Consider the following 16,558-nt stretch of genomic DNA (forward strand, 5'->3'; position numbering starts at 1 on the left):
CTTTAATGGGAAATTACCAAATTCATTCATCATTTCATTCCCATCCTCCATCACAATTTTAAAACAACCACAAAATAATACATTTAAATAATTACAATGGCACACACAATTATGTCCAATATGTACCCAAGAGAATAGCCTGGCTCAGAAAGATCCAGCTTCTAAAATGATCTCATAGTTAGGAGGCACAAATATTAAATAATAATGTTTGTTCAATAGTTATGAAAAGTGCACATGCTGCTGCTATTATTATTATTATTATTATTATTATTATTATTATTATTATTATTCCAATAAGTTTGATATCCAGGCAGTTGCACATTTATTCAGTAGACACATTCCAGCAAAAGCTTGGAAGTAATATCAATTGAAAATAATCAAATAGGACTTAGTCACAACTAACAAGTTCCATTGATTTGAATGGGAATTAGTTGAAATTCTTTTTTTGCTGAATTTTCCTCAGTATTTCTTACCTATATAATATCTTTGGCACTTGACTAACATTAGAAAAAAGGCATCTAGCTTTGTAAAAGGCAAGACAAGAATAATTATTTCACAGGAACAAAGACCATCTACACATTTTGCCACATGCACTTAAAATAGTACACCAGAGACTGTGTTTGTGATATTTACTATCCAAATGGTGCTGGAGAAGATTGGGGTGACAGTAGAAGGCAAAGGGGTGCCCATTTTCCCTTCCTACTTCTTAATGTCATCTCTCATCAAGGATGCCTCTCCACAGAGGTGTGTGTGTGTGTATGTGTGTTTGTTTTAATATCAAACAACAAAATATAAAATTATTAGAACTCAACAAATCTGGGGAGAAACCCCCCCCCCTCAAAAAAAACAACCAATCACCATCAGGGAGCCAAGTTTAAATAATTCAATATTATGTTCTTTAACTGCTGAAGCTCAACAACTAAGAGGCAACACATAGGTATCCTGAAAAGCAGAATGGCACAATAAGCATTGTGCTATAGTCATACAACTTACCTTCCCAGCTGTGATCATACAGTCAATAAAGAACCAGGTTGAATGTGAATGAGTGTGCAAAACTGTCAGCTAATATGTATTATAATTAGCCTGAGAGGATATTTCCTTCTGAAGGCATAGGAAAACATATACCTGAACCCATATCGTCCAAAGACTGTGCTTTTCTCTCATCACATTGCCAGTGCTGTGGAAGGCAACACTGCACCTCTATAACAGCTGCAGGAGCAGGAAGATGTGCAGCAGGAGCAGTGTCACCTGCCTCCGCAGCACTGTGAAGATGCACCTGTCAAGTTTCACCCTGCCATGAGGAGAAGGTTTACAACCCTAACCGCACACTTCATTTACTTTTCTTTGGAACAGAAAAGCAACCCCAAATGGCTAACTAGAAGCAAAAGTACTTGGCAATAGGAGACACTTTTGCTTCGGCCATGAAGAGTGCGCTATTTACATCTGTAACTCAGGCAGTAAAGTTCTGAGTAGGAAGAATGTTCACTGCTCAAGGCTGATATCTGGCAAGGGATGTTTTGGGTCCTAGCAAATTACTTATTTCCCCCCAATAAGGCTTTTTCTAAGAACTGCTGCTTCTGTCTCATTCGCCTCCTGCAATTGCCTCCATGTTAAGGATTGCAAAAGAGTGACACACATGCAAATCAGGTGACACAAGATGCAATTTTGTACTAACAAGTTATAAAAGAAAAAGAAAAAAGAAAAAAAAAGCAACTACCCTATTTCTTCGATTCTAAGACACACTTTTCCCCCCATATGAACATCTCTAAAAATGGGGTGCATCTTAGAATCGCGGGTGTGTCTTAGGGTTGTTTTTGTTGTTGGTGGTGGTACTGAAATTAGAGTGTGTTTTACAATCGATGGCGTCTTACAATCGAAGAAATATGGTAGACCACTTTTCACACTAGGGAACAAATGATCAAAGATGGATTTGATGCAACAACACACAACATTCAAGGTGCACAAACAAATTGTAAAATGTAAATGCATACAATCATGCTTTCCAGCTGACAAGGAACTGCACATGGAACTGCACATTATGACATTAAGGCCTGAAATATTCTTAGATGGGAGCAGTGATTGAGGCATGCTCTCAAGTCCATCCTAAAAAGCAGCTTGCTTACTTGAAATACTTACATGTGATAGCATGCTTGTTAAATCACAAGTACAACAGATATAGCAAACTAACCAAAGAGATTTTTTACTAATACTGTTTTGCAATTCTTTATTCTATCATTTGGTCCCCAGTTTACAAACGATTTTGTATTCCCCTCTCTAGAAGTTTTATGCATCCTAATATCAAATGGATATCCAGTACACACACCCATTACACCAGATGTCATAGAGCCATAGTTTTATTGTAAGATGTAAATGGTTTAAATAGTAATCTTATTATACCTATCTTTCACAACAGGATGACCAAAGCTTGCTTGGTATGAGTTGCTGTTCATATTAAACCCATATGGTATATTTGGGGTGCATTGATAAGAAGACACAGAAAGGCTTGGACAGATTTTATATCATATTAATTAGTGCAGGACTTGAAAATTCCCAAACTCTCCAGACTCGGGTATTGGAAAATGTACCTTCAATACCAATTCCAAGTATATCAGCATTCACTGATCTGGTTCACACATAATGTTAACCTATGGTGTATTCAACCCTTGGGTTTTGTTTTTTATTTTTTTAATTCTGGGATATATAAAACCAGCCACGCTAACAAACCGTGAACAACCCAGAAGAAGAACTCATGGTTTGTTGTTAGGTTATGAACTCTAGGTTGCTTAAACCATGGGTTGCTTTTACAGGTGAACTCAGAACTGTGGGTTGTTCATGAGTTGTTTTGCCAGATTACAGAGGCAGCAGGCAATACTGGTAAAAAAAGAAACACCAGCTGCTCTATATACCATTACTACATTGCTGCATGGGCATTCTTGACAAGCTCTGGGTAAGGCAAAACATCATCACGTAACCATGGGTTACATAAACAATGGATTAACATTATGTGCAAACTTGGTCTACTGTCCCCAAATTTTTCTCGATGAACTCTATCACCAACCACTTAAGAGATAGCCTTCCAAACCTAGTAAAAGCATGTCTTTCACAGGGCTTCAGCAGTTGGAGAACACAGGTAAAAACAACAACCCCTAGTGATATTCAGTTATTTCAAGGCTTTTCCTCAAAATCATCACAGATAAAGGGTTTTTTGTCACATGGACACAAAACAAACATTTAAAAAACAGCAAGAGAAACATCTGACACCTATTTAGAGTCAGCTAAGAACACAGAAGTAATGCTATTCCTACCTAAGCGGCTTATAAGAATAGACAAACAGGCAAGGAGTTAAAAAAAAAAGGGTCAGGGAAGAAGGAACAGTGGAGAAACAAGCAGGAGTGTGAAGATGTGGTTAGTCTGGCTCAGGAAAAGAAGCAGTTGGAAAGGAAGGTCTCGAGAAGAGCAAATGGACAATCTGAGAGAAAGCTTGTGCAAATCAGAGATGGAAGAGAAAAGGGCAATAAACTGCAGATGAATTTCTGAGAAACAGAGTGAAAAGGAGTAAAGAGAGAAAGACAAGGGATACTTTCAGATGAGGGTTTCATTCTGCAATTGCCCTGCTAGAACTTTACCATGGGGTCTAAATTTATTTATTTATTTATTTATTTATTTATTTATTTATTTATTTCATTTATATAATGCCCCATAGCCGAAGCTCTCTGGGTGGTTTACAACGGTTAAAAACAGTGAGCATTAAAAACAAATATACAAACATTTAAAACCAACAAAAGCATAAAAACAACAATATCCATTTAAAACAACTATTCTGGGGTCTGTTAAAATCTCAGCATATGTTGTTAACTGTCTGGGAGAAAAGTCTTGACCTGGCGCCGAAAAGATAACAATGTTGGTGCCAGGCGAGCCTCATCGGGGAGATCATTCCATAATTGGGGGCCACCACTGAAAAGGCCATCTCCCTTGCTGCCATCCTCCAAGCTTCCCTGACCGGATGGAGAGTGTTCAGCCTGTTCTGGATGGGCTTACACTCCCTCTGAAGGAGCAGGTTTGTAGCTTGGGGGTTACACCAGAATAAAAACTGCCAGGACAGAAGCTTCTGATATTGCATGGAGATTTTCAGAAATTGCAACTTATCATAACTAGTTACATGTATTGATATGTATTAAATACCTCAATAATACGTCCATTTAGATCCTTCTGAGTCAGCTACAAAACTGCATGAGTACATATACTTTGCAAATACACTATTTTCAATCTTTTAAAATTGTACATGTCAGTATTTAGGTGTGCATTAAATATTCCTAATTTCCAATTCTAATTCCCATACACAGAGGTGGCACTAGAAGGCTAAAATAATGTGGCAAACGTTAACGCTGCTCACTTTTCCAGGTCTCCCCCAGGTATTTCACTTCTCACAGTGAAAATCTTTCAGATATTTTGCTTCCTTCTCCAAAAAGAGGCTTGTTGCATATAAACAGGAAGAACATGGCCTGATTCAGATACTGTACAGAAAGGCCAAAGCAGACCAGATCACAACATATAGTAAGTGGCAACAAACCTCTTCAACACTGAAAAATATATATTAAAAAAACCTTACCCAATCACGCTAAAGAGATTCTAGATTTCATATAGTTAAAAATTGCCTTAGAAAAGCCTGCACAGTGACCAGCACCAAAAAAAGCAAAAGGAATTAGGTAGGCAGTTTCTTACCTTTCTACTGTTGATATGTCTCCCCCCATTAATCAAAACCACACAACCTTTGTGAGCCAGCCTAATAAAATGGCTGTACTGCCCGCTGCGCAGGATCACCATAGAGGTCTAGAGCCAGAGTTCCATCCCGAAGCAGTGCTTACACTGAGCGCATAAGAAAGAAGTCAATTTAATTGTAAAAAATAAGTAACAGTGATCAATCATTAGACTTTATCACTTGTTACATTGCACTAGGTAATCAGTTAAAAAACACCTCTCTCTCACACACACACACGCACACTCTCACAAAACATACAATTACTCTTTTCTATTTCTTGTCTCTCCCACCCACCCGAACTACACTCGGATGCAGAGACGTATTTTATCTTCACACAACTCACGCTCAATTGTAAAAACCCAGCGTTCTCCTAACCAGATGAAATTGTGTTGAACTCTTTTTTTTATTTTTTTACAAAAAAAGAAAATTCAAGGGCCCCTTGCAGCAATGTTTTGCTCTTCACTTGCATAACCAACAGAGGGCCTCACGGAGTTACATTTTCTCTCCTCTCAACCCCTCTGGGAGTTGAGGAGGGGGCTACAGAGCAAGGGAGAGAAAGTATGTAAGCAATAGAAAATGTACACCAGAGAAGGAGAGAGAAATGTGCAGATCTACGAAACAGGAAAGACAGAAAAACAGAAAGGTTTTTGGAACTAAGACTCTAAAGAAATTTCCTCTTTTGGGACAAAACTAATAATTTGACATTGATCCTAAAAGCAGGAACATAATGCAGTGATCCAGTGCTACGCTGTAAATCTTTATATCTGCCCATGTCTATTCATTTTCATTACAGGAGTGCAAACCTACAGTGAATTTATCCAGAGATTCATAGGAATAATGAGTGAGGTTACTTTCTAGGATTAGCTTGCGGAATCAAATAAGACAATTCATCCTTTTAAAGTAGTAACACGAACCATTCTTGCCTAATTCTGGGAAAGGGGTTTATGGTTCTCCCCCTCCAATTTCATTATTACATTTGCGAGTATTCCGTGTATATTTTTAGCATATGCTGATATCCCTATCTGAAAAGGAAACAAATGCATAAGAAGCCTTTTTTTAAAAAATTCAAGGGTGAACACACAGTTAAATTCGTAGGAATGCCTTCATATCTCAGGCACCCAAAGCTTTTCACACTGACTTCTCAGAAGCCCTAACCCCATGCTGCGAAGACCACACTTCCTTCCTCAGCTTTATCTGCTATTTGTTCCCTTCCTAAAAATACAAAAGTCTTATGTTCCCCTCTCTGCTTCCAAACTGCCCCCCTTAAAACCTGCACTTACTGTGAAAAAATAAGTATAAAAAAATTAACTCCCTAAGTGTTACAAATTCATCTTATCATTCCCACAAAATGGCTTAACGGCAGCCAGATAAATGGAAAAGAAGTTCTGTTTTTGTTGTTTCCTCAGTCGTCTGTTTGTACTGTAATGCTGGCCCTACTCCAGCTGTTGCTTTTAATGGTGTACAAACCTCTGTGTTTTGTCACATGTCTTGTGCTGTCTATTTCCCAGCTTTCCTGGACCATCCAGGATAAATATACAGTGTGGAGTATGTAAGGGATCTCTGAGCCAATCATATGGTTTATCATATGCTGAGCTTCCGAGCTGTCTCAGTTACATTCTGGGATTGCGGGGAACGTGCATCTTCATATTCTGTTTGGTTTACCCAGTCACATGAACACAGCAACAAAAATGCAGAGTCATATGAACATTATGGCCGGGTTTGGATGATCTTTACTGGCTTCACAAACCACAGTTTAGGAAGCCAGGAATGAGCATCAGAGTGGCATACTCCTCCCTTGCCTCTCCCATTTGCACCTCCACAGTCACGTTGGCCTGAGCACTTTGTGGTTTTTATTAAAGCCAGAGTTTCCAGTTATACCTGAACCTGGGAACTGTCTGTTAACAAACTAAAAAGAATATCAGTTAAAGGGGGGGGTGTTTTCAGTTAATTAACAAAATGTCAGTTATCATACAAATCTGATCTTGTCTTATGATACTTGTTAACTGACATTAAGCTAGAGATATAATAGGAAACCATGGCTTAATACAAACCAAACATGGGTTGATATTCCTAGTTTCCTAATATAGGAAATGATGGCTTAATATAAGATAGAACAACGAGGTCTGTACGTGAGGGGAGGATGGAAGCCAGAGGAAAGAGCATTCAGCTCTGACGTTCCTTCCTAGTTTCATAAACCACAGTTCATGGTGTATGAAGCCAGGAAAGATCATCCAATCCTGGACTATAAGTCAGCCCTGCTTGTGTTAACCCTCCTACTCCTGCATGCAAGCCTTAAGAACGTCTATGTTGATTTAAATCTACCAAGTCCTAAACAGAAAGATACTTATGGGCAAATGATGGCTTGGGGCTCCTGGCCTAATTGCTAAATATGGATGGAGAAGTTACCTCAAGGAGTGCCAGTCGGCAAACAGCCAAAAGCATTCAGGTCTTTCCAAGCCTTCTCCAGCTGAACAAACATCAGCCAAACAAAGCCTTGCTTTAGGCCCTGTTGGTTCATGGAGGTACTAGAGATTTCTGGCACTATATCTAAGAATCATTACCATAGGGAGAGAGAGAAAATAGTTGATGTTAGAGCAGAACAAAAGGCAGTGGAGGACATTATATAGATACGGGCCTCTGAATTCTGAGATGGCCACTGACTACCTGGAATTTAGCAAACGGACAGCAGTTTTCCTATTGTACCTTCTCAGTAAATTTGTAATAAACTGGCAAAGAGTGTGTTTATTAACTGTAGCCCTTCTATCCTTTTAAATATCAACTGGAGGAGTAATTCAGGTGATAAATTGATCATAGCTGACCTTTCCTCCCACTAATTCCTTGCACTTGTTGAAAAAAATATCCCCTGAAGAAAGCCAAATTTCCAAGACTTGGGCTATTATGACACCAAAAGAAAGATCCAGCCCTATGAATTCATCCTTACTACTACACAGGCAGTTTTTTTTAAAAAAAAACCCAAACACCTCATGCAACAGAGGCAAGATAATAAAGTGTCTACTGATGTGTGCAACATTTCTCTCCCTTGACCATCTGCTCACAGAAAGCCAGTCTAAATGTTTTCATACTGCACTTTTAAAACAACAGGAAAAGGAAAAGCATTTTAAGATAAACTTGTACTGGTGCATCACATGCTACCTGTTTCCTTAAGTCCTGAGCCGATCGATGAAGGGTGTGGTGGTTGTTAGCAGTGAGCCCTTTTGTGGAGAAGCCTGTGTTTGTTGAAGAATGATGATTAGCAGCAGCCTGGTCTTTTCGACTCTCGGATCTGTGTTCGCTGTGTCTCTCCTTTGCTGGTGTTGTTTCCTTGACTTTATGTTTATGAACAGGTTCCTTCTCTTTCGCTGTTTTGCTGGATCCATTGAAGACTGGAAAGGACAAAGATTCATGAGAAAAATAGCCATATCAAAGCAGGACATAAGGTTGTTATAAATAGTTCATTATCCTGCACCAATGTTTCAGGAAAGATCTTCCTTTGCACAGGGCAGACACAAGACTTTTTGGTGCCTGAAGTGAAAGATAAGATAGCACCCTCCCACCCCCATTCCATGTACAGAAGCCGACCAGAGTACAGCTTTATCTTACTTCAAGCACAAGCAATATAAGTACACCTGAGGGCAGCAGGGGCAGGCTGTGGCATACAGAGCTCGGTTCTCCAACACCTTGTTGATGTTCCTCTTCTTCATAAACTACCTGACGTAACAGTGTCATTCTACCTAATAGCTAGGCTAGACCTGCTTTTGCAAACAGGTTGGGATCACATATGAGCACTTGTAGGCAATGTGGCCATACACTGTTTTGGATCTGCATAGTTCCACAGCCTCCATATTTTTCCAACACAAAAATGTTAAAACTTCACAAGTGTGATGGCAAAACTGCAATAGTGCAACTTCAACAGGCAACGCCCTGCACTGCTCTAACATGAGCAGAAAAAGGGGAATGGTGTTTGTTTGTGTGTGTGTTGGTAGTGATTTGGGGCATCAGGAGAGTAGCAAGGGGAGCATTCTGTCCAAATTGTAGGGCTGGGGGACCCTTTTCCATGCCCCTGCAGTGTTGTTGAAAGAAAACACAACACTAAAGCTAATGGATAATGCCACAGAACAAAGAGCATACATATACAAGTCTCCATGAAACTGCCTCAACACGAAAACACAGACCTCTCTGGGCCAACTTTCCTCAACCTGGTGCCCTCCAGATGTGTTGGTCTACGACAGCCAAAGTACACATCTGATGGGCCCTAGGTTGGGAAAGGCTGCTCTAGGCTTACGGCAAACAGCACCTCGCATTTATAAATCACTTTTTCGTGTGCGCCAAACACAAAGAGAAATGCTCTCACAAATAACAGGTTACCCAATATCCAAGAACTGCAGAATGACAGAAAAGATAGAAGAGTAGGGGTTTAACCCTTCTGATTTCAGAATCTGGACACAAACACCCGTTCAGCAACTTTAGTTTTGCAGCTGGGAGAGAAGGTAAAATGTAAAAGCACTTCAAAGAAATAAGAAGTGAAGGAAAGGGACAAAAATACTAATTCCAACATAAACATAACTGACTATCCTTTTCTATTTGGCACTACCGGAACAGTGCTAGGGGCAGAGGGCACTGGAAAGCCAGTGGCTACATACCGCACCCATGCTGACCCAGAGCTGCTTTGGGGTGCCTGACAGAAACCTAACATCTATTGCCCGCCCAAGAGGATGCAGTGACCATTAACAACATTAGGAGTAGCAACAGCAGCTTCCACAAAGATGGCACTCAGTAAGTCTATGCAGAATCCATGATAGGTATCTTTTTGAGTAAAGGTAAAAGGGAAGGATATCAAAGCAGTTTATGGCAAATAAATTGTGATGCTTACGCTTGGGATTTCCAAATATTCAAAACTGAGGCAAAACAAGGAGTTGTTAAGCAGCTTGGGCACATTTTGTTTGCCCTGTGACTTCTATGCTCTTGAGATTAAAAACAAATGGAAAGAGCTCTAATGTTGTCATTACCTAGGACCATGCCAATTAATGAGCTAGTCAACTGCTATGAAGCAAAGTCATTGAGTGATTATTTAACCATAGCATTATCTCAGAAAACAGTTTAACCACTCAAATGCATGACGCCCTGCATTTAGGCCCTACCCACGCTGCGATCTATATCAATCTTGCCCTCAGTCTCCCAAACACTGCATTTTTTGTTGAGCAATAATCATCCAATAATAATTAGGATGTTAACGATTTCTCCCTTTTATTTTAATTGGATGGCCACTGTAATTGGTGCTATATATTTCTTTGTATGGAGGTGAAAGAGCCAAAACACACAGTCAATTAAATTTCACATCTCTGGTATTATCCACACCTCACCCCCAAAGTAGAACACGGAAGCCACTATCCTTTCCCTTCAAATTGAGAGAGATTCAACTGGAAGATCCAGTATCAGAGGCATTAAGCCTGTATACACTTGTTGGGGAACATGGGTGGGAGGGTGCTGTTGCACTGTGCCCTGTTTGTGGGTTACCAGTCGACAGCTGGCTGGCCACTGTGTGAACAAAGTGCTGGACTAGATGGACCCTTGGTCTGGTCCAGCATGGTTCTTCTTGTGTTCTTGTTCTTAAGATAGTTACGCCATGATAGGGGGAAAACATGTCACCTGTTATGATTCCAACTGGGGCAGGGATGTAGTTTCTCTTCCCCTGAAGCATTTGGTTATATAAAAAGGGTGGTTATTACTAGCAGTTCTCCCCCCAAAAAGGAAAAGCTTTTGCAGAATGGAACTGGGAGTTCTGGGGAAAAGATAAAATCCACATCTGCTACATTCATTACTTCAGGCAAGAAAAGGTGGTCTCAGGAACATACAGCTGAAGGGCAAGGGAACCGCTAGAGCAGGTGCCCGTTTCTCCATGCAAAATGAGTTGTGAAAAGAAACAGTCCCCGCTGCCAAAAGAAGCTGACCAGGCATCCCCTACAGGACACAGCAAAGTAAGAAAGGGGTGTGAAAGGCAAGAGAATTTATCATTGAGTCCCAGGGAAACAACACAGGTCTGATTTACTGTGAAGGTGCTGCCAATGTCAATAGAATATGTATGACTTTGGTGGGGGTATGGTAGCCCAGGTATTTTTTCATCCTGGCTGCTAGAGCTTAGGGCTCCCAGCTACTCAGTGCTGAATACATTTTTCAAGCTCTGTCGACAAGGCGCTGATCAATTTATCTGGATATGACATGAAGGCCACGTGAAGAAAATACATTGTGACTAAGGCAGCTCTGCTGATTTGCAAGAAAGTAATTGATGTGATACTACAGGAACAAAAAACGCTGCATTAGTGACAGTGCTAATGTGTTAACCTAGCAACTAGGAAAACAGGATCCCAAATCAGAAATGAAAACAATACTGTTTACAGTATACATGCCTTGCTGACAGGGGCTTCACGCTGTGGTTGTATTTTCGACAGAAAAGGAAGGAGAGGGGGATATAATAGAAACACTAAACATGCGTTCTGAGGCTACACAGAATAACCCAATGTATTATGAAATTACGTTAGCTATAATGAGGGTTTAAACAGATCAACATCCTCTTGATTTCCTGAGATAGACAGAAGCCACTCTATAGAAAAAAGATACAATGAAAGAGGCTAATATCTCATCTTCATACTACAAACAGTAGTGATACAATTCTCGTGAGTATGAAGTTACTGTAAAAATGAGAACTCAATTTAGCCCTCACCAACAAGTCGCAGCCAATTCAACATGGTCAAGTAAGTTCTTGCATTCAGTGACTTACCATGCCCATTATGAACTTGCTTGTGTGTTTTCCCTTTCCTGGGGGTCGACTGGCATGAAGATGAAGCATTGTTTGTGGCCACCTTTGTGTCCTCTGTTTCTTCATCTTCTTCTTCTTCATCTTCCTCATCCTGAGAGCTTCCAAAATATACCATGTTGCTGGGCAGGGCAGGAGAACCTGGTAACAAGTCAAGTGCATAAATATCATCTGATTGCACACAGCTATTAACTCTAATGAAAACATGGCCTTCGAGAAATTCAGAGCAAGGGCTAAGGGGGACTGAAGAGCATATTCTGAGGTTAGGTTTGTCACCTTTTTTCCTTATCCTGGACAGTATCTAATCCTGCCATTGAGCTCTCACTGGCCTGGTTCAGACAACACGCTAAACCATGCTGCTTATGTGGTTAAGCAGCATGGTTTAGCGTGTTGTCTGAACCAGGCCACAGTTTCAGTTGTGCCTGCAGGACCCACAGCTAGCACTTCCTAAAGCAAGCCCGGAAACAAGGGGACCCCTTCTTCAAGCGCTGCTGATCTGCCCCATTCCGGAAATGAGTATTTCTGCTCATCTATGCTTCCTTCAGGATCTGCTAGCTTCCCATTGTGCTAGCAGTGATTCATGCTAGTGTGCGGGCAGTGTTGAGATACTGCCCCATTTCTATATCCTTAATAGCATCATGACACACTGAAATTTTGCAGGTGAAGCTTAATAGTTTGACCTTATCTCTGTGTGTCAAGCACTTATTAAACTCACAAGAGCAGGGAGAGAAAAGGTGGTGACTTTTACAATTGGGAAGCTCTTTTTCAGCATAGCATGAGGCCAGAGCTTGCTCACATGAACCACCTATTTACTAAACCCATTATTGTGTGATGGCCACCTCTGCAACTCAACCCTTCCTGTTCATGGCTCATAGGAACCTTCCCCACACTTAAGCTAATGGCCACAACAGATGTGACAGTAGCAGACCTGTTTCTCTGCATGCATTTGCCCAGCTTACATTTGAAATGGGGTGTGTGTGTGCATGTATGTGTGATATATATTTATACATATATATCTCCCTTACTTTTGCAGTGAGAAGACCATATGAGAAAAGGGTGCTTAAGCCAATCTGCAGCTTGCCCCTAATCTGGTCCGGTTTTTTAGTCCAGATGTTTCTCCATTCCAGCTCACTTCCTGAATTGGAACCCAATTGAGACAAAAGTGGATCGAGCAAAAGACTGCAGGGAAGTAAGGCGGCGGGGGGATTGAGCACACTTATTCTGTGTACTCTTTTCATTGCTAATTACACATATACACCCTGCTTAATATGTGAACAGGGTGGATAAGAGAATGGCTGTTCCATCACATCTAGTTTGGCCCTAAGATCTTCTGTAGTGAAGGGAACGAGGGCAAGTATAGCAGTCCCTAGCTTTGGCAAATGCTCTGGCTGACATTCATAAATGCAGGATTTGTGTGTGTGTGTAGTCTTTATTATTTCTATCAACAGAACATCAACAAGATATCAACAGGCAGAATACAGCAACGCATAACTGATAAACAGCATGGTTTTCAAATAAGGTATGAGCCATCACAGACTTTCACACAAAAACACCCCAGGACCCTTTCCACTGCCATTTATTTTAATACAACCTACCAGGAGATTTAAGGGTTGGGGTGTCTTCATTCACATACATTATAAATGACAACCACAAGTCAATAAAATGATCACGTTTCGTCATTCCTCTCAAAAGCCTACTGTGATGTGTCAATTGTTCAGATAATGCTTTCTCCCACACTCTAGTTCAGGCGTCCCCAACCTGGTGCCCTCCACGTGTGTTGGACTAAGCTCCCATCAGCCCAACCAACATGCTTGGGGAAGCTGACTTTCCTGAGCAGCCCTGGAACTGAAGCCTGCTTTATATGGGGTGCTGCCAGTAACTCCATGGCTGATTCTTTGAATGGTTTCCCCCCCCCCCCCCAAATCCCCAGAAAGATGCAGGCAGGGGGAATTTGTAGGACTTTTTTCTGTCTAAATATTGTGCTCTAAGAATGTTTAGATATGGTGAAACCTGGCTTCTGTGTGCACTAATTGATGGGCCTGTTCAGACAACACGCTAAACCATGGTTAAGCTGCTAATCCTTTTTCAGCAAATGGTTAATGAGCATGTTTAAACCATGGTTATGGAGCCATCATGATTAGGAATGGTTCACATGACATGTTAAGCCATAATGTTTAGCTCAAAATGGTTAACCACTGTGGCTTAGTGTGTTATCTGAACAGAGTCAATGAGATATGGTCTTCAAATTTTGTGGCTCTTTATTTCATGTAAACCAAACAATTTTACCCAGCTTTTCGGCCTGGCACATATACTTAAGATAGCTTACATGGGGATGGGGGGAATGACGAATACAAAATTCAGTATGTGAAGAGAAGAGCATCAATGACCCTTATATGAAGTGTTGAGATCGTGTAAAGTGGGTGGGTGGGTAGGTGGGTGATTTGTATATGGTGGATTAACACTTTTCATTCATTTTGTATTATTTATAGATTCTGTTTTTTAATAATAATAACAACAACAACAACAACAATTTATTTTTTACCCGCCTCTCTGACTGGATTTGTGTGTGTGTGTATTATTGTTCTGATTACGGTTTATAAATTTATTATGAATTTTTGTATTTGTGTGTATATGTAAGTCGATTCAAGACTGCTTTGTGCAGTGGGAAGCGATGTATACATTTAAAAAATGCTAATAATAATTTACCAAAGTGAAGGTTGAAAATTGTAAATATTCAATTTAATTAAAAAAATCCTTCAGTCTATGAATTTTAACTATCATTTTGACTGTCATCAAATATGTCAAATCAAATATAAGAAACCTGTGTTATTTGTGACAATGGCAATCAAAAGTAACGAAACCATACAAGCATGGGTCTAAACAACTACATTCATACTAAATGTTCTCTTTCTCAGGCAGAAGACAGCAAAGAATGTAAAAACTCAAAATGTTGTATGACAGGGACAGAAAATGAAGTAGGCTGATTCACATTTCACTGGACCATGTTGCCATATAGAGGCAACGTTACAAGTAACATAGAATTCTTCATCTTACTGAATGTAAAGACAGATAAATATAAACATGAGAGGAAAATGCAGACATAAGTGTTGATAAATTATGTTCTTATTAGCAATTTAACAGAAAATAAAAATACTGATCATTGCATTTTTGAGCCTCGAAATTAATTTTGTTTCCTCTTCGCTTAATACAGATTTATGTGGGTGTTTTTTTTAAAAAAGAGAACTATGTCTCAGACCATTCAAATCAAGAGTATAGACAGCATCTGTTTTGCCCAAATCAGCATTTCATTGCTCTTCAGGATCACCTGGCAGAGCATCTATAATATTTACTGAATCTATTTTTTCCATTTAGACAGAAATCAAACTATACATTATAACCTCAGCAGAAACCATTTCAATCCAAGAGCCTTCTGTATAATTTGGACTGTGGATTCTGAAAAAAAGCTGGATTCTTCTCTGTGAATTCTTTTGCCCAGGATCCCCCTCCTACCCTTTTCTGATCCTTTCTTTCTTCTCACAATTAAACGTAGCCCAGCTGTGCTCTTGAGAAACACTAAAACAATTTAAGCCGTCACAGTGATTTAAGGATGAAGTCAGGTCAAGGTATGTGGGCCTTAAGCCTGGCCCAGTAAACACATGGCATGCCAAGTTCTACATTTCTGAAGGATTAGGGTTTTTTCTCCCCCCACCCCCTCTGTGCATTTGACAGGAGGCCCTATTTAAGGACTACATATAGGTGGAAAATCCTAGATGTGCTGCTTTGCCTTCCCTCCAGGTCTCCAAATATAAGGCCTGACTTCTATTTACATGCAGGCCTCTCTGCCAACGTCAATGTAATTTGAACCATTTAAAGGCTGCTTTTATACTTGCCAGCATGATGTAAAGGACACATAGTGTAAATGAGAATCAGGTCTGCAGCCTCGGAGGGGAAAGAGCAACTGTACATACACTGTTGCTCTCTCTGAGGAGTAATCGCATAGGACAGAGTTTGTTGGTGTTCAATAAACAGAAGAAGTGCTTGGTTGGGTCAATTGAAAGTCTGCATGCAAGGCAAGGAGCGGAAAGACAGACTGCCCTTCAAAGCCTGTGCCCTCCATCACTAGTAGACCATGAACAGCCTAGTATTATGGCTATGACATACAGCCCAATTTCTTATTTTTCCCCTCCTTTAAAAGCAGCTAGTGAAAGCAGTGGAGCATTGGACAATTGTTTATCCTTTGTGGGAGAGAAATAGGGGGAACTTAGAGATTGTTTATTCTTTGTGGGAGAGGAATAAGCCAGGAGGTGGGGGAAGAGATCAGTGAGAATCTTAGCCCCAAAGTCCCAAATCCCCTTTTTCCTCTTCCAGAAAGAGGAAAAATAGTAGAGACAATGATAATGCAAAAGCAAAACTAAAGACTTATTTTCTTCAGAAAAATGTGTGTGTGTGTGTGTGTGTGTGTGTGTGTGTGTGTGTGTGTGTGTGTAGGGGATGATGGGAATAGGTTGGGCTTTTAGGTTATTTGATGACCTAAATGCTAATAGATCAAATTGCTGAAGAGCAATTTGAAAACACTCAGAGCCTATTTAATTTTTCTTTTACTTTTTGAATGTCAGACTAAAAGTCAAACAAACAAAATTATAACAAAAAAGAGGAAAATTCAAATAATCTGTACACTCAACGGAACCTTGGCCCTACCCATTGTGGATGATACACTTAAGACGCAATCCTATGCATACTTAGAAAAAAGTCCTACAACTTCCAGCATTTCCACAGCCAGCATAGCTGGCTTGGGAATGCTGGGAGTTGTAGCCCTTTTTTATGTGCAAACATGCATAGGATTGTGCCCTTAAGCTCTGGCACACTTGGTTCCTGTGTTCTTGAAAGTATGGAGTTATATATAATTGCAGAAAAATTACATGAAAGAAACCTGCAATGAGCAAACCTCAGTATTTTAGAAAAGGGGGACACTACCAGATGGGCCCATA

At 40.2% G+C, this 16,558-nt stretch overlaps 1 protein-coding gene across 2 annotated transcripts in view; it reads right to left on the reverse strand.

The window, feature by feature from the left end:
- The window catches only part of JARID2 (jumonji and AT-rich interaction domain containing 2), a 222,020-nt gene that overhangs the window by 29,494 nt on the left and 175,968 nt on the right, over positions 1-16,558 (reverse strand). For both annotated transcript variants that reach the window (XM_063130413.1, XM_063130411.1), the window contains exons 5-6: positions 11,535-11,711; positions 7,913-8,142 (exon numbers count right to left, since the gene is read on the reverse strand). In XM_063130413.1, the coding sequence (XP_062986483.1) occupies positions 7,913-8,142; positions 11,535-11,711 (407 nt within the window). The remainder of the gene's footprint in view (positions 1-7,912; positions 8,143-11,534; positions 11,712-16,558) is intronic.

Source organism: Elgaria multicarinata, chromosome 7, assembly GCF_023053635.1.
Source record: "Elgaria multicarinata webbii isolate HBS135686 ecotype San Diego chromosome 7, rElgMul1.1.pri, whole genome shotgun sequence".
Lineage (NCBI taxonomy): Eukaryota > Metazoa > Chordata > Lepidosauria > Squamata > Anguidae > Elgaria > Elgaria multicarinata.